This window comes from Centropristis striata, chromosome 1, assembly GCF_030273125.1.
Source record: "Centropristis striata isolate RG_2023a ecotype Rhode Island chromosome 1, C.striata_1.0, whole genome shotgun sequence".
Taxonomy (NCBI): Eukaryota; Metazoa; Chordata; class Actinopteri; order Perciformes; family Serranidae; genus Centropristis; species Centropristis striata.
Genome location: NC_081517.1, coordinates 22,835,670 through 22,861,296, shown reverse-complemented (window position 1 = coordinate 22,861,296; position 25,627 = coordinate 22,835,670). Strand labels below are relative to the sequence as shown.

Below are 25,627 nucleotides of genomic sequence, written 5' to 3'. Positions count from 1 at the left end.
ATTTTTTATTACTCTCTTTAAAGTCAGAAGTTTACATACACTAACATTATTATGCCTTGAAACTATTTGGGAAAGCCCAGATGATGCTGTCATGTCTCTGGAAGCTTCTGATAGGTTTATTGACAACATTTGAGTTAATTCGAGACAAACCTGTGGATGTATTTTAAGGCACACCTGAAACACACTGCTTCTTTGTGTAACATCATGGGAAAGTCAAAAGAAATCAATCAAGATATCAGGAAGAGAATTGTGGACTTGCACAAGTCTAGTTCATCCTTGGGTGCAATTTCCAGATGCCTGAAGGTGCCACATTCATCTGTTCAAATAATTATACCGAATTTTGGAAAATCTGTGTATCATTCGTCAAAAATCAAAATAATGAAAAATTGACTGGTTATTTTGTTATTTGTTTTTTATTATAACACAAAAAAACAAAAAATATGCTTGTTTTTTCATATTTCAATATCAGGCTCAGATCAAAAATATGAAATGGAAAAACGGGCACAAGAACTGAATTTGATTTTAATATTTAATTGGTCGGGTTTACGTGACCCGGAAGTTTGTAATGTAATATTCTACTGTACAGTCTATATCCAAATGTGTTTTATTAAAAAAAAATCCACAGTGAACCGTTCTGTGAATATCATGCAATTAATCTTCTTTCCATATTTATCTGTTTTTGGCCTGGTTGTGTAACACTTTATTCTGAAAACTGGAAACCGACCGTCGACACAAGTACATTTTCGGCACAACGCAATTTAATTATTTCCCTTGGTCAAGTGAATACTTCATGTCCTCTCTGCAGGTAAGAGTTTTATACTGAAAAAAGTGAGAAAGAATGACAGTAAAGTGTTTCTCCTTCATGTCAGCTTGCTCTGAGCAGTTTCAATGAATTTACCATAAATATCACAATACGGGTCACAACATTGACCACTGAGAAGAGAATGACGGCTCACTTGACTGCAGTCAAACTTCGGGGTCACGTTAACCCGACCAATTAAATATTAAAATCAAATTCAGTCCTTGTGCCCATTTTTCCATTTGGTATTTTTGATCTGAGCCTAACCAGTCAATTTTTCATTATTTGATTTTTGCTTGCCAATTGAAAATGGAAAGTACGAATGATGCACGGATTTTGGAACACTAATCAAGACTGTTTTGGGGAGTTTTATTTTGTTCCTTTTGTTTGGATGTGTTACTTGTAAGTGTTGACGGGCAATTAAGTTTGTCTGAGTTCAATGAAAGAGAAAGGGTTGAATTACCAAGAAATAGGGTTGATTTGTTGCATTGTATTTTGTCTAATTGAAAGATTGGTGTAAAAAGAGTATTTCCTCATTTCAAATTTTGGTAGTTATTTTATTTATTTATTCATTAGATTTAAAAAAAAAAAAAACCTAAGAGAGCTTGTGGAACAGAGTAAACTTGCCCCTGGTGGAGTCAGCTGTCTCCCATCTGGGCTGTTAGGGTAGTTTGAAAAATGTATATATATCCACAGCATAGTACAGTGTTGAAAGAAGCAAAGGAGGGAAAGAAAGGTTGAAATAGAACGAATAGAAGAAATGAGAGGCACACAGCATGGTGTGGGGAGAGAATCCTGAAGGATACATGGTAAGAGAGGGACAGATTCTGAGACAAAGTACCTTTCTCAGGACCTTCATGGCAAATATGTTCCCTGTCTGAGCACCTTGGACCTTCCTCACCTGGAACACCTGGAAAAATAAATCAATAAATCTGTTTTATTTGTCACATGTAATCATTATTACATTGAAATGTAAAAAGTACAAAATAAAAGTAGTGTATTTGTGAGGAAGCAACTGCCTCACCAACTGACTGCTAACCACTTTTTGTTAACTCTGGAGTCCACAAACGGCCGGAGCTCGACTTCTTCATGACATAAAAACTTCAGCAGCATGTTTCCCTGCTGTCAGCTGAACTCTAAAGTTTTGCAAGTGTAGTAACATTTTTCTAATTTTGCAGTGTGCATTTCAACATTTTTAATGCAATCTTTTGTGTTTACTGTTTTTTTGTGTTTTTGGATTTTTTTTGTGTTTCTATGTGGGTTTTTTGTGTTTTTTGTAATTTTTATGTTTTTGGTGTGTTTTTTGTAATTTTGTGTGCTTTTTTGTGTGTTTTTTGTATTTTCTTGTGTTTTTTAACAATGGGTGCAAATCTCTATTGTGCTTTGTCTTATTAAAAAAATTAACAACAAACAGAACAAGCATCAAACAAACAAACAACACCACAATTAAATTGCTAATAGGCTAACAGTTAGCTCTGTAGCAGTACAGTGTGTATGTGCTGCTGCTGCAGGAGGTGTTCACTTAGTGATCTCTGTTTGTTTACAACAAGCACCGGACACTCTGTACACAGTTAGCAATGCCGGTTAATTCAAGATCATTATGTTTATGATCAAGGAGAAGCTGTGCATAATTAGCCATGTGATCACGGTCGAAACTGTCGCTAAGCGATTAAGCTAAGATCGAAAACCATACGTCACCTCCGGAGTCTAGTAAATCCCTCTGGGAGCCTTTTTGTAATGGAGACACGCAGAGTGAGCGGACATTTGAGAGGGCGTGGCCTGAGACTTTCCAAGCGGCCACTCTTTACCTTAAAGGAAACACGGCTACAATGATCTCATAAGTGGTCTCTGTGAACTCCAAATGAAGGAAATCCGTCGTAGCGACGGAGAACTTTAATCCATGAATATTACTTTATACTGTCAAGTGGAATTGTTTTCTGAAGAGTGAAAAAATGTGCAAAGCAAGGGTACAACTCTCAAGAGAATAATGTACTCCAGCATGCACAGCATGGTACACACACATACATGAACAGATATACACACCTTGCCATAGGCTCCTTTTCCCAGCACAGTAAGTAGCTCAAAACAGTCTGGTCCAACCCTCTCACTGTCTCTGTTGACACTTTCACTCGTCAACTCCACCTCCTCTGTCTGCACACTGGAATGATTGGGACACAGAAAAAAGACAGTTTTTGAATAAATGCATTTGTGTTCTATATCAGCGTCATTTAAAAAAATGTAATGTTAAATTCAACTTACCTTTCTGGTTCTGTCACTGTGAAGTCACATACATCGTCCTATTGATGGGGAACAGTAAGCCAACAAGGTTAAACAATGATAGAAAAGTCAGTACTGATTTTTCTTTTTTTTTAATTGCTGTACACTGTAATCAGAGGTCTCTCTTTCCCCTAGTTCACACTGCACAACTTTAGGCCTGATTTTTAATCAGGTCTGTATTTTTAGAGCTCTCTCACAAAAGCCACAGATCAGAGGCAAAGCAGTGCTCGTGGCCAACAGGTGGGTCCTTTACCATTTATTTAAGCTGGGAAAGCATTACCGCATTTCTACCATTAAAACCGGGGATGCTGTTGCGTTACTCTACCATTAAAGCTGGGAAAGTGGATACATCGTTTTGTAGTATTTGTAGTTTTTTTCCACGGGTATAAGCTCTCAAACACTTTTTGAATTTAATTTCTATCTGTTACAGAGGCTGAAAAATCTATTATTTAGTAGGAAGCATTGACACTTCTGTTGAATTTCCAGAAAAGCTTCAGGTTTTAGGGGGTTATTTTAAAATCGCCCAGAGGTTTTACGGGCATTTTTTCCAGGCGTTTTAGTCCTAATTGGGTTAAGAAAGCATCTGTTACCCCGATTTTGGAGTGTTAGCCATGAGTAAAAAAATTTCCATTTTGACACCCTCCGTCCTTTGCCCCTCACAGCAAAGGACAAAGGTTGTCGTAACCTGAGTCTCCATTCATATTATGTGTTGAAGAAATTTACAAGCATCCTCATTATTGTTTATGTCCCCTGTCTGCCATGTCATAGGAAAACTACTACAACTTTAAGACTTCTGATTACAAGACGGCAAGTTGTGTAGTGTGAACAAGAAGTAAAAACACAAAGATACTGTACCCTGTAAAAAAACTACTCTTGTTTTGACTGTAAAAAAACGGCAGCTGTGGTTGCCAGAACTTTACCGTAATAAATACGGTGCAACTTTTTGTAATATTACGGTAAAGTTATATTAGCACTGTTGATTTCACGTTTAAGATTGTCATTTTATTCCATATTTTACCCGAAAAAATAAAAAGTTTTTCCATCAAAAGAAACGCTGTTCTGCCATATAATTGACAAGAAAATACTTTATAAATGCCGCATGAATTAAAGATTTTACCATTAAATATCAGTATATTTCTGTTAGAGATATGGTATTTAGTACATTTAGTACATCAACAGTGAGAAAAAGTATTTTTTACAAAAAATAAATGCAAAAATGATGGCTTGTATATATATTACAGTATCTGCTACAAACACAGTGCCAGTGTATTTTACAGTGGAGTAATGTATTTTTTTTTAAAAAGAAAGTAAAAAATACTGTTTTGGCTGATATATACATTTACGGTGTTTCATTGTTACTGAAACTGAATTAACTCATTTACCATTTTACGTCTTTTACTGTCATGGTTTAGCAGTTTTTTCACTGTAAAATCTACAGACATTTTTTTTTACAGTGTATGTGGTGAAAGTACCCTTAAACTGTTAAGAAATTCCACCAAAACAAGTTCACATTTAAATTATTTTTTTATTTTTGACTACTGTGCAGGGAATTCTTCTGTTCACAATTAAGTTTCAATTTACATTATGAAATGTTCTGGATATTATCATGGACAGAGTCGAATGAGTTTATGCAGTTTAAAAAAGGTCTTTGGTGCTGCTGATCACATTGAGTATCAACACTGAAGATCTTTGTAGTATTTAATTGATTTAAACTCTTAAACTTTTGCCCTCATGCCAGTATGTTTGTGGCAATGCATCCAAGCTTAACTTTAATCAATGTGTAAGTATTATAAACAAATAAGTATAATGCAATCAAAATATTTCTACAGCAGAAACAAGTTGAGGCAAAAAAAATTTTTCTTATAGACTGGCAGTTAATGTGTAGAAGATACAGACCTCTGTATCACTGATGTCCTCAGTCTCCAAGTCAATGTCAAACACTCCTGCCATCCTAAAACAGAAATTATACAGTCAAACAGCCTGTTGTGTTGCATTCAATCAGACCAGGGATGGGCAACTTAAATGCTGCAGGGGGCCACAATATTTCATCCTCACTACCACAGGGCCACATATAGGACCGTGCACTTAACCAGATATGATCAAACTGCAATTTTAAATATGTTAACAGTGCAGTAACTTAACATATTTCATGCTCAAATGCATGTATAACAGTATAAATAGGAATACAAAAGGTTTGAAGCAAATCAAAAATAAACACTTACTGTGATTTCTTTTTCTTTTTTTCAGTGCAAGAACAGCAGACCAACATTAATTGCAAGAAGTCATTTTGTGCATTTTTACACTGAACTTTTAAGATTTCATGCTCAAATGCATGTAGTTGTACTGAGGGCCACTTTAAGTGAGGGGGTGGGCCGTATGTGGCCTCCGGGCCTCCAGTTGCCCATCCCTGAACTAGAGTCTTATTTTTATTTATTTTTTATCCCTGTGAGGAGCATTTCTGTATGAAGAGCACAGCGATATGCAACAAATAGACCTGTGACGTGTTTTACTCCGATAGTTACAACAAGAAGCAAATATTACAGATAACATGACTAGGATCATATGTCATTCTTAGTTTGGGTGATATAAAAATGAATAGCATATAAAAATAGAAACCATCATTTTATTTCTACACTAAGGTAGTTACCATTTTAATGACTGCAGGTAAAGCTGTAAATAACAGATATTCTATTGTGTAAAAATAATATCACATATTAGTCAGTTTATTATCTGAAATCCACTGGCATACAGACATCATAGTGGTAAAGCTTTGGAACCCAAGCTTAACCCATAAGAAGCCATGGTGACACCCATGTAACAAACACTTTAAATCTTCTGGAATCTCCCATATTCAGCTTTATGCTTCACCTTAACTCATTAAATCCCTAAGCGACACATACTCAACACCCTGGTGTAAGAAGTGACTTCTCCAAAATGTGGCTGTGACTGGAAACAGGAATTTGAAAAAGTAGCTCATTTCAAAAAGCTTATTTTTTGTTAGGCTAAGTTTAAACCCATTTAACAATTCTAATCCATTAATAGGGAACTGAACAAATTAAAGTCACACTTTTGATATATGTTATAGAGATGCAAACAAAAAGGCAAATGGTTATTTGTTTTTATTTATTAATAATTTCTTATTATTTTGTTACTTCAAAACTAATCTGAAAAATAATTTGTTGTTAAACAGCACTATTAATGTCACAATTTTGATAAATGTTGTGGAGATGCAAAGAAAAAGGTAAATTTGTGTTTCTGTCAGCAGAAAATGTGTCTAGTTTTATTTTAAAATAAGAAATATTATAAACATAAATACCATAAACGCCCATTGTAACGTATATGTCACATCACAGATCTTTGACATTTAGGGGTAGAATTTTTTTTTTTAAACATCAGAAATGTGTTCTATGTGGTTCACTTATAGTCTAGAACGCATCATTTTAGTATAACTTGGTCTGGGTTCTTATGGGTTAATCTTATTGATATTTTATGCTGATTATCAAGCAGAATTAGCATTTCCTATTTTACTTGGTGTGGAAAAAATTCTAATAAAGTTCTTCGACCAGAGTTTGCAAAAAACTGACCCAGTGATCTAAGAGCTGTTGATACACAACACAATAAATCAACCTAGTGCAGCTGTCTGAGTGTTGATAGGAGCTGTGTTTAGTAACATTAAACGTGCAGCTAGTCCAGGGTCGGCAACCTTTACTAACAAAAGAGAAAAAAATGTCGTAATGGAGCCACAAACCTTTTTTCCAGCCTTAAAATGAAAATAAAACAGCCTACTAAGTCTAAATTAGCCTATTAACGTTACAAATAGTGATGAGCATTTATTAATATGATTTTGTCAGAATGCAGCAACCCAAAACTAGACTTGAAATTGGCCATAGACTTGTTGAATAAAATGCTAAAACATTTTTCAATGTCATATATAAGTGACACATTTTTACAACTCAAGAATACAAATAGCTTTGGGCCTACACCAATGATAAATGAACATTAAAATGTAAATAACGTTTTTTAAAACCTGCTTGTGTGACTCTTATGTAGACACCTTCAAAATAAAGTGTTACCATATCTTGCTTAAGTCACAAAGGCATGTTCAAAAAAATGGCCTAAGTCATTTATTTCTCTTAATTTACATAATTTACACACAGTGTTATTACTATGCCAATAGCCATCCTTTGTTACATACAGTCTATGGTTACATCCTTTTTCATATGTTACACATTTGGTGAAGTTTTTTGTGTTTCCTGCAAAACTTGAAAAAATTAGTTAGGCTGAGCTAGTCTGGATTTAAAGTTACTTGGCCCATCCGCAACTTCACGTTAGCCGGGCCTACACCAAACATAATGCTAGAATCTAGAAAACCTGGCAATCACGTTTCTGAAATTATTCTATTAGTAAAGCACATGATCTATCCCGGTACGAGTTAAAAAGTGTCAGAATCAATCTAAGGATACTTCTGAAGTTAGCATGCTAGCTAATCAGATGGCAACCAAAACAACATGTGAGTGTAAGTTCCATGACAGAAAAATGTTCATAAGACAACTGTAAGGTTAAACCAACAAGTGGACTGAGCGTTAGTGAGGTGTATTCCTCCGTCTGCAGTATCCTGAACTGTTAAACTGGCTAACAGCAGTAAATTTTTAGCTAACATGACGCTGACAGCTGATCTGACAGGTAGCTGTGAACAAACATTGTAATGCTAGCTGGTTTCACCTGATCGCTGCTTCATCCGGTGGTTCCTGATCTCAAGCCGCAGTCCGATAGTTTACACACAGAAGAAGCTTCTAGACATAAACCGCGGGGACCACCATTGATGTTTGTCTCAGAAACAACACACTGGTCTCTCTATGTTTCCTTTATTCTCCTCCGTCCAGCGTGACAGCTTCCAAATGTTGTTGTTGTCGCTGAGAGGACCTTTAACCTTCTACGTCATCACAGGTCCTGAAAGGGAACAGCTGGTTTCATCAATAATAGGTAATTAAAATATATCTGTAGCAAGATCAAGAACAACGTGTTGTTATATTAATTTGTGGCAATAGTTTATACATGATTTATTTGTTATTGAAGTGTTGAAGACACATTCAACATCATCTCTATGCTGCCTTACAAAGTCTAACTGCAGTAACTACATTTTTGGTCGAAATTGAGTAATAATTAAAAATGAACTCCTTGATGTCTGTTTTATCTTGTGACAAAGTTTTAGATTTCAATTTTGATAATTATATAATTTTGATAATTATATAAAAACCACTAAATCCAACTCAAAACCAAGCAGTAATTGCTCTTACCGCGGTCTGCTTTGGATATATATACTAATTTAAACATAAAAATAATAGAAATTATAAGTTTATTTGAAAGGGAAATTATTATCTAGATAGTGATGAAGTAAAAAAGTGAGATAAAATGATATTAAGACTAAAATATAATATGTCTTTATAATATTGAGTCTAAAATACACACATTTTGAATTGAGTTGTTAAACACACTTATAACAAAATCAATTTGGAAATGTTTATTCACTGAACAAAACAAAATATAAAAGCTGAAAAGACGACAAAGTTGTTGTTACTCCACTCTGTCTTTGTGCATTACTATTAGAACCTTTTACAGCAAAACCAGAGTGCAGTAACTACGTTTTTTGGGTCAAAGATCAAATAAATCATCATTATTTTTTAGCATAAAAATGACATCATCAATACATGTAGAAATAAGTGTCATATCACTTATCTAGATATAACCAATTACGTGCGAATGTGTGTGTGTGTGTGTGTGTGTGTGTGTGTGTGTAACTAAATCGCATAAAGTTACCTGTGTGTGAAGCATGTGTATCTGGAGGAGTGTGCGCGCTTATGTGCGGATGTGTATGTGTATCTGTAACTGTAATCACTAAAAGTTACCCGTGTGTGTGTGTGTGTGTGTGTGTGTGTGTATGTGTGTGTCTGCATCGGCCGACACGTGCATGCGTTTGCCGATCAATTAGCTGGATTTTAGATGCTGGAAATCACGTGAAGCGCATGCATTGCCCCTCCCTCCATGGCAGAGAGCGGCTGATTATGTTGGAAGACTGCTAACAACAACAAGGGTAAGTTTTCAACATTTAATGTATTTTAACTGTCGCGGGCTGGAGCAGTGCGGTGTGTGTTTCTTTCTCTTTGCCACTGAATGATCGGGTCAACGTGGGTTTTTTAAACGTTCGTAGAACCTATGAAGTATTCCTGCAATTGTGTTTCTTCAGTTTCATCTCCAGGTTACCCTCTAACTCAGCAGTTCCCAAACTTTTTTTAGCTGCACACCCCCTTCTATGTCCCAACCGGATTAACGCACCCCCAATCCCCCACATCTTCAAAAAGAAAAAAAATGCAATAAGCTTTTTTATAGCCATATTAAAGGCGGCATGTTTAATCATGCTCAAATAACCAGAACACACACATACTGTAATAAAATAGTCACGATCACAACAATGCGCGTTTGAGTTAATCTGAAACACTGTAACACAATTTCAATATAATGCAACAAAGCTATGCGCACGCTTCCACATTTAAGAGCAAAGAGGATGCTGACAGGCTCAGGATCAGGGGCAGAAAGCAGGGAAGTTGGGGAAAATGTTATTTTAATTTTTTTATATATTTTGAGCTGCGTTGAACAAAAATAACTGCTTCTACGCTTAATTTTAAGATGAAGTGCATTTTGAATAGCCTGCATTTATTTATTTATTAATTTTATGTTTATTTACACGTCTTTATTGTGTGTGGGGAAAAATGTAATTGTGTAATTATCAGACGGCCATTACATTTTTCATCTCGCGCACCGCCAGGGGTGCACGCGCCACACTTCCCTGAATCCCTGCTCGAACTCTTAGAATATTGGTGACTGAAAAAGGTTTTCGCCCGAACAGGGACTTGAACCCTGGACCCTCAGATTAAAAGTCTGATGCTCTACCGACTGAGCTATCCGGGCTCTGCTGGCATGGAGATGTAGAAGCATTCTTGTTTCAGATTAATTCTACCGATCTACAATTGCACCTTATATAACTCTTTTTGACCAAAGCAGTTTCAGGGCCGGTTCGGAGCCGGTGTTAGAGATACTTCGACGTTGGTTCAACTTGCGACCAGCTTGAACCTGTTTGCTTTTCTTTCTTTTCTTTTTTTTCTCCAGATCTTTATTAACAATGAAGTAAATACAGACATTCAGTAGGCTACAGAAGATATTCAAAGAAAAAATGTCAGTTACAGTATCTGTAGAATTAAATATATATATATAATAAAATAATAACATAATAAGGCACATAGGGTATAAGGTGCTTCCCTTTATATTATTCTGGGGTTTCTGAAAATAAGTTTTTAAAGTGTATGAGAGTGCTTTCACATTTTTTTTTTGACATCAACTCTAAAGTTTCGATATAAAATTTCCATTCTATTGTGAACACACTAAAGTTAGGGAGGGATTTGGAAAACTTATCCATCAGAAGCATAAGATTTGTTATAAAGCCTACGGTTTTGTTATTAGATTCAAATTTTGAGAGTATGAAGTTTTCCATATCCCTCCAAAATATAGATGACAATGGGCAAATATAAAATAAATGTAAAGTTGTCTCTGGCTCATCTCCACAAAAAGTGCATATTTCGCTTACATCAGCAAACCTGGAAATTAATTTATTACATGGGTAAATATAATGCAATTTTAAAATAAATCTCTGATCTTATTTGAGAGACAGAATGTGAAGGGACACAACCGGCTCTATGTCAGTTTATTCTGTTCAATTTTGAATCCCAAAAGAACTTTCCTCTGGGGGAAATCTTATTTTGCCTTGGTAAAATTTTTGTGATATGCTTATTTGTGCATTTTTTCATCGATTATATTAATCCCACAAATTTTTAGAGAAGGTATATGAACAGTAAGATTTTGATAATTTAAGCGACATTTTATTAACTCAATCATACCAGTGGGGATGGCCTTGACAATAGAAACAAACTCTCTGTTTTTGACTGGAAAGGCTTTAGCTTCCGTAGCTATAAAGGCTTTCCTTATCACAAACAAGTCCGTCACAAAGGTTATGTCCCTCTCAATCCAGCTCTCTTAATATACACTTTTGTTTTTAATAGTAATTTGACCATTGTTCCAAAGTAATTCCTTGTGTGGAGAAAAGTTGTGAACATAACATCATTTCCAAGAGAGTAAAGCCTGCTGATAATATTTTGAGAGTTTCTGTGGCAATTTAGAAACTGTGAAGTTGCAGCTCATTAGAAATCTTAAGCCTCCTATTTTTTTTAAATACATTGTGTGGAATAAAATTCCATAGTCACTCTGGTAGTTCCAAACATTTTTAAGCCATTTAACTTTAAAGGTTGAATTCAAGTGAAAAAAATTCAAAACTTCCAAACCTCCTCCTGCTCTCTCTTAACCAAGAATTTCTTCCTTAAGATGGTGGTGTCTATTTTTCCAGAAAAAATTGATAAACAATCTATTGATTTCTTTACAGAGTGCATCATTAAGAAAAAGTGACATAGCCGGATAAACAAACCTTGACACACCTTTAGCTTTTGATAGTAATACTCTTCCAAAAGTGGAGAGGTCTCTCTGCAACCACATATTCAAAATTGACTTTGTTTTTTTAATTTTGGGGGAGAAGTGAAGTTGCTGTCTAAGATCACAATTCTTTTGTAATTTGAATCCCAGATATTTAACAGTTTAACAGGGATATTAAACGGAAGTTGCTCATCAGTCTCATGTAAACACAAAATTTCACTCTTGTTGACATTAAGTTTAAGGCCTGAGGCTTCTGAAAATTCACCAGTTACTTGTAGTGCAATTTGTATATGCGATTTATCCTTGAGAAATACGAACGTGTCATCAGCTAGCTGTGAAATCTTTATCTCTCGATCGAAGATTGTTAAACCTTGAATATTTGGGTTGCGTGAAATATTTAAGAATAGAAGTTCAGCTATACAACCAAAAACAGGAAATAGGGCATCCTTGGCGTACACCTCTTGAAACAGAAAACCTGCTAGACATTCTGGGATATAACATCACTGAACTATTTATGCCATTATAGAACATAGTGATACTATTAATAAATGTATTACCGAAACCAAGAATTTGCAGGGTTTGTATAATGAAAGATTGCTCAATTGAATCAAATGCCTTGTAGAAATCGAGGAAAACCATTAAGCTTTTGAGTTTATATAACCAGAATAATCAATTAGATCCAATATTAATCTGATATTAGAGCTAAAATGGCGTTTTGCCCATAGACTGTATATAAATAATGGACGTAGTCACCGTGACGTCACCCATTGGTTTGTGGCCCATTGGAAGCATCAAGTTCAGCGTTACACTCGTCACCATCTTGAGTTCAAATAAACTTCATTAAGTGAAAATAAAGTGAAAGGGTCAAAGTTATGAGACCAAACCGCTAAACGTCCTTTTTTATATCTATATAACATTATATATAACTTTATTGCCTCGTTGCCGTGGATACGCATTGTTCTGCTTCTCTGACGGCTCGCCCTGTTAGCCACCTGTCAATCAAAGGTAGCCACGCCCCAAATCATCTGATTCTTTATCTTCTGTTTTCTTCTAAATGGGGCCATTATTAGAACTATTAACATCAAATGGTCTTAAAGAAGATTTTTTACTAGTGATTGAGACCATAGTGTTATCCTGAAAAAAAATTCTGAGGTAATAAATCATGTGAGAAGTTTTCAAATTTTGTACTGAAATGAATGGACAGATTTTTTTTTGCAGCCAAACTTAGCACCCCCCTGCTGTAATTTTCAGTAGAATGCAGCTTAAGGCACTTCCTGGTTGCCTCCTCAGTAATCTCTGTGCCTTGCTCAGACACAGAGATTGCTGCCTGGGTACAATTTATAGTATCGGAGCTCCTCACAACCCAACGACGCCGGTCGCCATCTTGGCCAATGCCCCCTGTTGCTATGGCTGTTTGCTTTTCCACAGGCTCTAGAGCCACATCATTACGTCACTGTTAACCTCTGTATATGTCTCTGCCCTCTTGGCAAGTAAAATATGGGTACTTCCATAGACATAATGGAATTTATTATGTCTATGAGTACTTCTCCTGTTGCTTATTTTGCATCCCTGCTTCCCTCACTTGAGTTGTTCTCTTGCGTCTTAGTCCCACCCATCGGGGATGCGTGGAGAGACGCAAGGAAACGAAGCGAGGAGAGAGGAAACGATTTAGGAGACATGAAATGTCCTTCCTCTGAAGCGTCAGGTGAAGCGACGTCCATTTCTAATGACGGCAGCAGCAGATCACAGCTGGATCAGCTGTCAGTCACTTTAACAGCTGTTTGTGTCTGCACATATACAAACATGCACTAATAATAATAATAAGTGTTTTCTCTGTTTAACTCTGTATTTATACTGTGTGTCCTGCTCAGGGGCAGGGGAATGCCTTTAAATTATATTATATTAGTTTAGATGATTAAGGGAAAAGTGAATGATGTCATTCATATCAAGCCTACACTCAGCAATAATCAGCCTCACGTGGGATTAATGGAAATGACAAACTATGTAAAAGTGTTTCTTGCTGACCAACAGATTCTCAAATGTATTATTTTTTTACTTTAATAATATCTATAATAAATCTGAATGATGGAAATAACAGATCATGAAAGCAAAAAAAGCTTCTACAACGATCTTTATTTTCATTATTACAAATGTAGAAATATGTTTGCGGTCTTTTTGTTGTTCAGAGCCACGATAAAACAGATTTTTAACTACATGGTGAATCAGAAGATAAATAAAATAGAAAACTTGTGGTGACACACTTGAGTTTAATCTGTGATCTGTCTTCACTCTCTCTCATCTCTGTAGTATGAAACTACAGAGATGTTCTGAAGTATAAAATCAGTCAGATATACATTATAATCTAATACATTTTTATTAACTCTGGCATAAGATGTAAATGCTGGACTTTGTTTTAAGCTAATGTTAGCCCGATAAAGCTAGCATGCTAGCGATCGCCGGCTAACTTAAGCACACTATCAATTGCCCGCCAACGCTAGCTCGCCGTATCAATCACATTGCAGTTAAACAAATCAAATAAATGTTCCGGGCACGTCCAACTGGTAGGAGGCCCCGGGGAGGACCCAGAACACAGTGGAAGGATTATATCTCTCTCCTGGCCTGGGAACGCCTCGGGGTCCCCCAGGAGGAGCTGGACGTTGTGGCTGGGGAGAGGGACGTCTGGAATGCCCTGCTTAGCCTGCTGCCCCCGCGACCCCGGCCCTGGATAAGCGGAGGAAAATGGATGAATGGATTGATGTTTTAGTTGGTCTCTCTCAATGGCACTGAGTTGGTCTTGTTGGTCAGAAAGCCGCGCCCCCAGCCCATGACGTAAGCGCTTTGCAGTTCAGGACCAGCAAAGACTTGGTACCGCTCTGGAACCAGTTTTCCCGGCCGGAAGCTGGTTCAGACAGTAGAAAACCAAAGAAGCAGTATGTCTGGACTATGGGTGATCAGGCCTTGTGCTCAACTGAGGGCTCCACAATCAACAGACTCTTTCAAGAAAGGCCTAAAAACTTTCCTCTTTAAAAAAGCCTTTTCTTAAACGTGTCGTTGCACTCTTGCTTTTAAGAGCAGACTTAGTTGACACATAACGTTTTTATTTTTTTATTTAACCTTTATTTAACCCGGGAATATCCCATTGAGATTAAGAACCTCTTTTTCAAGGGAGCCCTGGCCAAGAGGCAGCAAACACAAAATACAGTTACATATTTACATAACATACAGACCTTAGACACGTCATGAGAAACAAGTGCATGTTGTGGAATTGGCCTCAATAATTCTTAGTTTGGATTTAAAAGTGCTCAAAGAAACAAAATCAGTTAATTACCATTCTTTCTGGCGCATATTCCATGCATAAGGTAACGTTAAGCGCCATGTCAGGAGAAACTGTGCAAAGCAGTACCACGTTTACTAGCAGGCTACATTGAAAGTAGTAAATACTGTTGGATGTGTTAGGTTATCCTAATCAATAATAAATAGGTTGGTATGTGAAACTGAAATGAAAATTAAGCGTGTCCGTTGTAACACATACTTTACTTACATCTCTATTTGTCTGTGCAAAGTTTTCCTCTGCAGGTGATCCAGACAGGATGGACCTCTGATGCTCAACATGAGAAGACACAACTGGACTTGAAAAAACATCAACAATTTATGTAACCTTTATGAATGCCAAATTTGTATTCTCACTTTACTGAAATTAGACATCTATCCCTTGGAAAATAGAGTTGAGCATAAATGCTAAATGTTTGATCTGTGTTTTTTATTATTATATTATATATTATAAATCTAACATGTTCTGTCAGTAAAGAGTTAGCACAAAAGTAAATACAATTTATTGAAATATGATGGGACATAAAATACAAGAAGGTGGACAATATTTAAGACTATTAAATGTAATCCAGCTCACTGGACACCCAGCTAAAACCAGAGCTGTCACCAATGATTCACACTGTGACTATGGGAGGAAAATAAATTCAAATTCAAAATTACTTTATTTATCCCTGAGGGAAATTCAGTTAATCTGTAAATTCTTGAAGATGTGATGAAATGGAATGGATTAAGATGAAATGAGAGTAATGAATGCTTCAGGTAATGAAAAATATAACAAAAAAATGTTAAGAGTGCATAAATAATATTGACAATACTAGTATGTTATAAAATTGAAGAGGGGATCCACACCTAAAAACTACACAACATTATACAAAATTATTTAAAAGATCACCACCATAACTTGCAGAAAGACCGAATAGATAGGACAGAACATCAAGAAAACATAACTACATTTTGTCAGCAGTCATAAAATGTCTCTTTCTGTCCTCATTTAATCTGTCTTAATGCAACAAAAACAAGGAAGGAAACTGTCAAAATAAATATCTCTCATTTCCTCTACGTCCAAAAATGGAAGTAGCTCACATGATAAATTAATTCTTACGTACCTTTTATGAGTATGTAGTAAACTTGAACGAGACTTGACTTTTTATTTGTGTAAAACAATGATGAAAAACAATATAAGTGTCATTTAAGTATATTTAAAGTGGCTGTGATGTTGAATTAATCATTTCCAGGAACTTATTTATGTTGGATTCTTTTCTTTAATTTATGTTGAGTAACTGCTTTTCTGTACAGATGTCATGTTTGTAAATTGCTGATATGATTTGTCTAAAACAGAAGTTAAGCACAATTTGAATGCGCAGTTAAATGTCCATCTAAGAAATTAAAAAGGAACTAGGCCCCAGCGAGATTTGAACTCGCGACCCCTGGTTTACAAGACCAGTGCTCTAACCCCTGAGCTATGGAGCCTTCGTTGCACAATGGTGACGTCACATTCACCTAAATAGTTGTCTCGGGAGCATAGGGAGTATTTTCTTCTACGGTTTTTGACAATTATAGAAATGCTATTTCTACCACACATTGCACGCAGTGGTACACAATTTCCTGGCTATTCAGTAGGTACATCCCAGTTCTCTAATTGCATCCACTTTTCTCTCACTTGCGTCTTTTCCTTGAGTCTTAGTCCCGCCCACCGGGGAGGCATGGATAGAAACCAGTCCTTTTCTCTGAAACGTCACGTGAAGCAACGTCCGTTTCTAATGACGACGGCAGCGGGTCATAATAATAATAATAATGAAAATAATAATAAAAATAAAATAATAATCAGCTGCCAGTAGACTTTAAAAGCTGTAGACATGCACTAATAATAATAACAATATTATTGTTATTATTATTATTATTATTATTATTATTATTATTAATAATAATAATAATAATAACAATAATAATAATAATAATAAGTGTTTTCTCTGCTTAACTAACAGCTGCACATGAATAACAACCTGCATTACGCTGCGTTTAACTCCCATGATTTGGATTGTAACTTTCTCTAAAAACGTCCACCTGGTGGCAGCATGTCGCCTCCTTTACAGAGATAACAAACATATCTAGTGTTGACAGCATTCACAGTAAACAAAACTGCCTGTCACTAAACTGAAAATAGTCTGAAAACGTTCAAATGTATTCTATTACAACATAAGCACCATAAATAGAGCATTGATGACCAAAAAAGACACAAAATGTCTAAAAAAAGACACAAAATGACCAAAAAAAGACACAAATTAACTAAAAAGACACAACAACAGACACAAAATGACCAAAAAGACACAACAACAGACACAAAATGACCGAAAAGACATGAAAAAATGGACAAAATAGCCCAAGACTCCATAGAGTTAAACTCTCTAAGGCCATTATGAATATTTCATTTATTCACTTTATATACCTTTAGTACCCAGGTCATAAAGGTGAGGTTGTGCTGAAAAAAATATACCAACATCACAGCATGGTAAAGATTTTTTTAAGTGGCAGAAAGAAAAGCATTCAATAACCTAAAAAACAGACACAAAATACACAAAATGACTAAAACAAAGATACAAAATGACCAAAAAAGACACTAAATGACAAATAAAGACACAAAATGACCAAAAAAAGACACAAAATCACATAAAAGACTTAAAATGACCACAAAGGACACAAAATGATTTAAAAAAAGACACAAAATATCTAAAAAAAAAAAAAAGGAAAAAAAGACACAAAATGACCAAAAAACCCACAACAGACATAAAATGACAAAAAGACACAAAAAGAAATGAAAAATATTTAAAAAATGGACAAAATAGCCCAAGACTCCATAGAGTTAATGTCTCTAAGGCCATTATGAATATTTAATTTATTCACTTTGTATACCTTTTGGTTTTAAGTGACAGAATGAAAAGTATTCAGTAACCGACAAAATATCCCAAGACTCCAAAGGGTTAACTCCCATGATTTGGATTGTAACTTTCTCTAAAAACGTCCACCTGGTGGCAGCATGTGGCCACCTTTGCAAAGATAACAAACATATCTAGTGTTGACATCATTCAAAGTAAACAAAACTGCCTGTCACTGAACTGCAAATAGTCCTGAAACGTTCAAATGTATTCTATTACAACATCAGCACAATAAATAGAGCATTGATATAATTCTATGTTTCCGTGGTTCTCATAGTAAACGTGGAGGGGGACGGGGAGGGGAGGGGCTCCTCCTCCTCCCGCAGACTGCTCTCCCACTCTCTCCTCTCTAGACTCGCACCAAGTTTCCCCACAACAGCGTGACGATGGACGCGAAAGGATAGCATCAGGATAAACACGGACGAGTATTTGAACGCATCATGGATGTACCGTTTTCCTACATTAGTGGGAATCTAGTTCTTTTTGGACTCTATAGACCGTTTTAAAGAGAAGGAAGAGGGCTTTGTTCGACCACCTGTGTTGGGGAAAAGAAAGAAGGAGCCATGGTGGAGTCGAGAGGACCAAAGGGGGGATTTTTTCATGAAAGGTCTGTGACGGTCCTGGATTGTGTTTAAAGTGTCCTGCACTAGGAGAGAGGACACCAGGAGTTAAACTCAACAGGTGAATGTTTTATTAACACGATGGAGTCTTGGGCTGTTTAGTCATTTTTAAATGCTTTTTCATCCTGCCTGTGTACACCACTTTAAAAAATGTTTAAATACCATGTTGGTTATGTTTTTTCAGCACAACCTCACCTATATGACCTAATAATTATTATTTCATCCTGGCTTACTGGATCAACATTTTGAACCCAAAAGAAACAAAGAAAAACAAACAAAAAAATGTGATTTTGAATAATTTTTCAACTCCCAAAACACTATCATGCTCAATGAACAATCAATAAGAGGGTTACATCCAGTTCTATCATTTTAGACTTAATATATTTGAGCTTGTCTCCAGTTTTATTTGGGATATCATCATCAAAGTGAAACTGGCCTCATGGAGTTTACAGCCAGAACTTTAGAGGTAAATTTACAGTAGGGCTCCACGCTGCTTTGTTTTCTAGTCTGGATGTGATGAAGAAGTCATGATTTGGAGCTTTTGGAGACTCCAGAGGGTTTTAAGAGCATTCCTGTGCAAACTGTGACTAATAAATAAACTTGTGCAATAATCTAACCAAGTGTTGAAATCCTGTGTCATCGTCATCCGGCTGCTGGACTAGACACTAGAATGACACTTTGTTGAGAAATAAACGTTGAATTAGTTTAGTCGAATAACACATACGCCTATAAACAACTTTACTGGGTCTGAATGCACACCCGGCAGTTTGTAGTGTTAACATCGGTGTTGTGTGTAGTGGATCCAGACCAGTTGAACCTGTTCTGATGTGACCACGGACGTAATTTGTTTTGGGGCTACACAGGGGACATGTCCCCTGCACTTTTTCAGAAGGTCGTTTTTGTCCCCTGCAGTTTTTACCGTCCAATAGAGAGGCGTCAGGCACTAGGACCAAGCGGAAAACGGCCGCTCAATCTGAAGCCTGTTTCCCTTAGTTTAATTGTCGTTTAATAGTAATAGTAATAGTTTTCCTTTATAACCGTATCATCAAAATTGAGGATTGTTAGGCCAAACCAATAAAAGGGAACAGTAAACTTAAAGTAACAATAGAAAACTAGAAGAACTACTAGAAAACAGAGTTTTATCAAAGATACTTGTGTCCCCCCACCTCTGAAATCTAAATTTCGTCCATGCTAGAATGAAACTTTGTTGAGAAATAAACGTTAAATCAGTTTAGTCGAATAACACACACGCCTATAAACAACTGTAGTGGGTCCGGATGCACATCAGGCAGTTTGTAGTTAATCTCCGGTGTTGTGTTCAGTGGATCGAGACCAGTTGAACCTGTTCTGTGTGACCGGGTTGGTAGCAGAGAGTGGTGGGAGCCACTGAGGTTGCGCTGTTGGAGATCCTTTTCTTAACATTTCAGTCTGCTACGCCCCAAACTACAGGACAAAAACACCCACTAGCTGTTGCTCTCTCTATCCTGTCGAGGCTGCTTCTTTCAGGATTTATATGTAGACAAATGTTGCTCTACAACAATATCAAGTGTTATATTTAAAACCAGGAGGTTTCTTCCACTGAGGCTGAAGGAGTCCACTAAATGTAAAAGAGCGTCGCTGGAGATAAACGGCTCGTCGGAGCAGCTATCTGTCTGCAGCAAGCTAGCACATATAAACGACATTTAGGCCGCTTCTCTGTCGCTTTATGTCGGCTGCTATAACATCGTGCTACGGTGTAATAACAAAGAGAAAGGAGTGAGGAGGCTGGTTTCCTTCACCTCTTGGCCATGCGAGGAGCTCCAGTCTCCGGACAAAAATGGTTCTCCTTCTCCCGGCGCTAGCTCCGCCGCGGCACCATGTAAGACTACAACCTGACTTTGTTTTAACTGTGTCGAAATGTGAATTTATCATAAAGGAGAAATACACATGGATATCTCAGAGGAGGCCGGGTAAAAATACCGTCATTAAAAGACTGCTGTGCTTAGTGTTGGCCTCCGCTTCGAGCTGGCAGCTTTTATTATTTTGGCTAACAAACCCGCTGCGACTGGTTTGGGAAGCTAACAAATCAGTGTTTTGCTACTGTTTCATCATTGGTTTCCTCTCCAGGGCTAACAACAACAACATGCTCCTGGCGTCTGTCGTGGTGGTGTGGGAATGGCTCAACGAACACGGACGGTGGCGGCCCTACAGCCCCGCCGTCTCCCACCAGATAGAGGCGGCCATCCGGAGCAGCGACCCGCGGGGAGGGAGCGTCGTCCTCGGCCAGGTGGACAGCCGGCTCCTGCCTTACATCATAGACCTCCAGTCCATGCACCAGTTCAGACAGGACACAGGTAAGACAGGCAGGGGAGGATGAAGTAAAACAATTAAGGACACTGTATTGTTTTTCTTTGTTTATTGAAGGTTCGGGCCATAGAATAGAATTCACTTTGTAAGTAGGGCTGGGCGACATGGACCAAAAGTCATATCTCGATATATTTAGGCTGTATATCGATAAACATTAAACATTAAACATAAACATTTAGTCATTTAGCAGATGCTTTTATCCAAAGCGACTTACAGGAAAAAAGGGGAACATTACATTTACATTACATTACATGTCATTTAGTTGAGGCTTTTGTCCAAAGCAACTTGCAATGAGTGCATTCAACCTGAGGGTGCTAGACTTAGACCACAGGAATCAAGTAAGTCCATAACTTTAAGAGCCAACTGTCATCGCTACAGGAGTGCTATATGTTAAAGAAGAGAAGAAGATGAGAAGAGGAAAGAAGAAGGGCATTGAAAAAAAAATATATATGTATGTAAGGTGACCATGACTTAACCGAGGTATTGTTGGAAGAGGTAGAACAATCAAGGTATAGTGCAGTAAGAGCCATTAGTGCAGCAATAAGGTCTAGTGAGGATTCTTTAAGGAGTAGAGTTGTGGTGTGGTGCTAGGAGAGAAGATGCTCTCTGAAGAGCTGGGTCTTCAGGAGGTTTTTAAAGGTAGAGAGGGACGCCCCTGCTCTGGTAGGAACTGGTAGTGTGTTCCACCAGTGGGGAACAAGAAATACAGAGAGTCTGGATTGCTTTGTACGAACAGGTGGCAGAGCCAGACGCCGTTCATTGGAAGAGCGCAACGGTTGTGAGGTAGCATATGCCTGAATCAGGGCTTTCAAGTAGCTGGGTGCAGTACAGGAGACAACTCTGTAGTCCAGCATTAGAGATTTGAATTTGATGCTGCAACAGGTAGCCAGTGGAGCTGGATGAGCAGCAGTGTGACATGTGACCTTTTTGGCTGGTTGTAGACCAGGCGCGCAGCCAGGTTCTGGATCATCTGAAGTGGTTTTACTGTGAGTGTATATACGATATATATCCTGATATTTTTATCGCAAAGTGAGAGCAAATGTTCAGTCAAAGGCAAATATGACATGTCACAAGTAGTTTTATTGAAACTGTTTATTTAAGTGAACATAAATACTGTATAACAACAGGAGTACCTTAAAAAAAAAAGTACATAAAGTGCACATTTAAATAAAAAAATATCTTAAATAAAAATAACCTATGAATTAAAATAAGCCAACTTTTTCTGAAATAGATATATTTATATGAGAAAAGAATAACAAACATCACAAAATAACTAAATATGACAAACCCTAGTAAGGGAAGCATTTATATAGAAAGAAAGAAAATTGAACTATATCGATATATGCGATATGGTCTAATTCCATATCACATTTAATAATATATCCATATATCTTTAATATCGATGTATCGCCCAGCTCTATTTGAAACATGAGTGACATAACTTTGCTTAAAAAAAGGGAGTCTTGTGACACATTGAGGTGTTTTCATGGTCATGGTTTAATATGACTTAGTAATAATAATAATAATCGTTGGCCCAAAACACATCACTGTGTAAATACACAGTGTGGCTTAAACCTCTGAAGTCCAGGAGATTTTGGTTCAAATTTGTCAACTTCCTATGCATTCATTTCTGTCTCTGTTTAACATCTTTCAGTCTGTCCTTACATCACATGCATGGCTCCTTTTTCTCCACACAAACTTGGCTATCAGCTGTCAGATTTTTCATTTTATTTCAATTAACAAAGTATAAAGCTGCCAGGAACCCAAAATACAAACAAAAGACACTGTTTTGTAGTTTTATTGTTTATTTTTTTCTGCTGTTTGTGTGTATAAATGGTTAAAAAAAAAACTGGTACATTTCCATAGAAACCTGTCTATTTGCATGTAAATTAAAAATATCAATAGTTTTCATTGTAGAAATAAAATTCACATTTTAAAAATGGTCTAGAAACATAAATGGCACACTGTGAAAGCTCCTATGATTGAACTTTCAACTGGCCTTCTCAGCTTGTCTACATATGATATATAAATAAAGTTATTACTGTAAATAAAACATGTGTATTTTCAATATAGATGGACTCCAGAGGGTTAATACAAGATAAAAGTGTGATCTTGTCTATGTGGACACCCAATTTAGTCTTTTCAGCTCACAGTATACAGAGCTATATTTGGGGACAACTGTGGTGAGGTTTGATTAAAATATAGACATGATAAAAGAAACAGGTTTCTGAGTAGCATGGTGATTGGTTGTCAACAAAGGCAGCACAGACAGTTATTGGCATAGGCTGATTTGTTAAAGGCCTATATATATATATATATATATATATATATATTAATATATATATATATATACAGGTTTCAGGGTTCAAAGTTTGGAAAATGTAATGTTTTCAAGGTTAGGATTATGCTTGAATTCTATTATACTCATTGAAAGCTGTTTGATTTTCAACATAATCTGCGGCAGGGATGTCCAAACTATTCCACAAAGGGCCGCGTGGCTGCAGGTTTTCGTTCCAACCAAGCAGCAGCATACCAGACTTGACTCAGTTAATCAACTGATCTCAGTCTTCAGAAAGTTGATTGGTCAAACTGTGTGCTTGTGCTTGGTTGAAACAAAAACCTGCAGCCACACAGCCCTTTGTGGAATAGTTTGGACATCCCTGATCTAGGGCATCACCTACACAATCACTCACAAAACATCTTTTAACATTTGAAAGGAAACAAACCTCAAGTGGTGGTTGTGTTCTCCCGGCCATTAAGCGGACCCTAACCTAAATGAGAAAATAAATGAACTGAATCAGTTGCCATGATCGATAAACTTTTCTAATGTAAATTTTCTTCTGGGATAGTATGATCCTTCTGGACACGTGTTTTATTGTGTTCGCTTGTCATTTATGGCTAGAGAAGTCATCTATCAATACTCTGGAAATGAGCAGGCATTAAATAATCATGATCAAAGTAAATATGAACAGCTGATTAACAAGAAAAAATACAATATACAGCGACTGTTATAGGTATAAAGCAATTCTGTAAACTTTATTTTTGCTGTTGCATCAATAGTAATATTTTGGAAGTAATGATAAAGGCCTAGGGAGTATATATTTGGTTTGGGTATCTTGGAAGGGCTTGAAAATGAATTTACTCGTAAAAAAAGTAGCCACTTGTGAATGCTTTTTTTGGTTATGTTATGGCTTTGTTTACATAACTGTGTGAGCGCTAGTTGGTTCCAGTGCTGTTTTGATTGTTAGAGGGCCCTTTTTATGCTCACATAAGGATCACAGCATTAAGTCTTTCAGGAACAGCGATCTCGTTTTATTTTGTTGTTTTTACCTGCAAGCTTCCTCGTGTAACGGGGCCTTAGTGTCAAAACCTGACGATTTTATTAGAGTGAAGGGAGAATGGTGGAATCATTGTTTATTAACTTTACAACAATGAATGCAAACTAGTCATAACTGGACTCCACACCACTGACTGCTGCTGAGGCCTTCTCCCAGAATTCTGCTCAAAATCTGTCGAAGGCTAGAACTAGTTGTAAATATTTGAATGCCCGGTTGAGTGCGCCTGCTCAGTTGGAGTTGGTAAAGTCAGCACACCCCTGCTGGAGAAATGTGGTGACACCATTTCTTAACCCTTTGGAGTTTGGGGCTATTTTGTCAGTTTTTGAGTCCTTTTCATTACGCCTGTATAAACCACTTAAAAATCTTTACCATGACGTGTTGGTATCATTGTCTTCAGGACAACCTCACCTATATGACCTGATTATTATTGTTTTCATTTTGACTTACTGGATCAACATTTTGAACATAAAAAACACACAAAAACACACCAAAAACATAAAAATAATTTTTTTTAAAACATAGAGAAATTACAAAAACACACACAAAAAACACAAAAAAACGGTAAATACAAAAGATTGCATTAAAAAGCCAAAACTTTAAAGAAAAGCTGACAGCAGGGCTCCATGCTGCTTCGTTTTTATGTCGTGACGTCATGAAGAAGTCGTGCTCCGGTGCTTTAGTGGACTCCAGAGGGTTAATGATATAATCGGCGGATATAACTGGCATTCTGATAAATCGGTCTGGCTCTAATGTCTACACCAGAATAACCCTTGAATATTGATTTGCTCAATAAAATCCAGTATTGACTTATCTCTTTTTAAAGTAACGAGCACTGTGGAACTTCTGTCAGGCAACAGAGATAGTGTGTGTGTGTGTGTGTGTGTTTGTGTGTGTGTGGTGGCTGTGTTGGGTTGAAATTCAATAATATGATGGCGTGGAGCAGCTGCAAATGACCATTGCACCACCAAGTTGGCTGCATTCTTTACCCCTTATCCGCTAGCACTCCCCACACACAGATGCACAGCAGCTGCACACTCCTGACAAGAAGAAACGGAGAGAGACCTTGTGGAAAGAATGGAATATTTCTAGGTCTGATGAGCACAGAGTTCACTTTAGTTGCCCTCCCTCTGCCGCCCCCCAGCCCCTTTCTCTCCCTCTCTCTTGTACAAGTGTTAAGTTTTATCAATAGGAAAAAGTCCCGAGGGCCTTTTGGTTTTTCCCTTCAACATGGGCGAGATAGCAAGATACAAGAGTATGTGTGTGTTTGTGCAGTGGGGGGTTGTAGAAGGAATGGGAATGTTTTTTGCAGAAAGAGTGAAATAATTGGGGAGTCTGTATTCTCTCTGTCTCTCTCTCTCTCTCTCTCTCTTACTCTCTCTCTCTCTCTGTCTTTCGCTGCTCATCTATTGTTGGCTCCAGACCAACAGATGGGAGTTACCCTATTGTTGT

General features: G+C 37.0%; 2 protein-coding genes and 2 non-coding genes across 5 annotated transcripts in view; 1 reads left to right on the top strand and 3 right to left on the bottom strand.

Annotated features, from left to right (window-relative positions):
- The window catches only part of LOC131973213 (ribosomal protein S6 kinase beta-2-like), a 30,212-nt gene extending 22,050 nt beyond the window's left edge, over nucleotides 1-8,162 (bottom strand). The window contains exons 1-5 of the mRNA XM_059335144.1: nucleotides 7,799-8,162; nucleotides 4,973-5,027; nucleotides 3,059-3,096; nucleotides 2,843-2,957; nucleotides 1,641-1,709 (exon numbers count right to left, since the gene is read on the bottom strand). Of these exons, the coding sequence (XP_059191127.1) occupies nucleotides 1,641-1,709; nucleotides 2,843-2,957; nucleotides 3,059-3,096; nucleotides 4,973-5,026 (276 nt within the window). The 5' untranslated portion in view covers nucleotide 5,027; nucleotides 7,799-8,162. The remainder of the gene's footprint in view (nucleotides 1-1,640; nucleotides 1,710-2,842; nucleotides 2,958-3,058; nucleotides 3,097-4,972; nucleotides 5,028-7,798) is intronic.
- Nucleotides 8,163-9,969: 1,807 nt separating this feature from the next.
- On the bottom strand, nucleotides 9,970-10,042 carry trnak-uuu (transfer RNA lysine (anticodon UUU)). Its single transcript has one exon. It is a non-coding gene; the product is annotated as a tRNA-Lys (tRNA).
- A 6,296-nt stretch (nucleotides 10,043-16,338) lies between these two features.
- trnat-ugu (transfer RNA threonine (anticodon UGU)) lies at nucleotides 16,339-16,411 on the bottom strand. The gene has a single exon. It is a non-coding gene; the product is annotated as a tRNA-Thr (tRNA).
- Nucleotides 16,412-18,205: 1,794 nt separating this feature from the next.
- The window catches only part of LOC131973184 (E3 ubiquitin-protein ligase DTX1-like), a 45,954-nt gene continuing 38,532 nt past the window's right edge, over nucleotides 18,206-25,627 (top strand). The window contains exons 1-2 of one of the 2 annotated variants that reach the window (XM_059335084.1): nucleotides 18,206-18,555; nucleotides 20,601-20,827. In XM_059335084.1, coding sequence (XP_059191067.1) covers nucleotides 20,617-20,827 — 211 coding nt within the window. In that variant the 5' untranslated portion in view covers nucleotides 18,206-18,555; nucleotides 20,601-20,616. Of the gene's footprint in view, nucleotides 18,556-19,804; nucleotides 20,353-20,600; nucleotides 20,828-25,627 lie in introns of those variants that run through there. The other variant, XM_059335076.1, reaches the window with a different exon arrangement.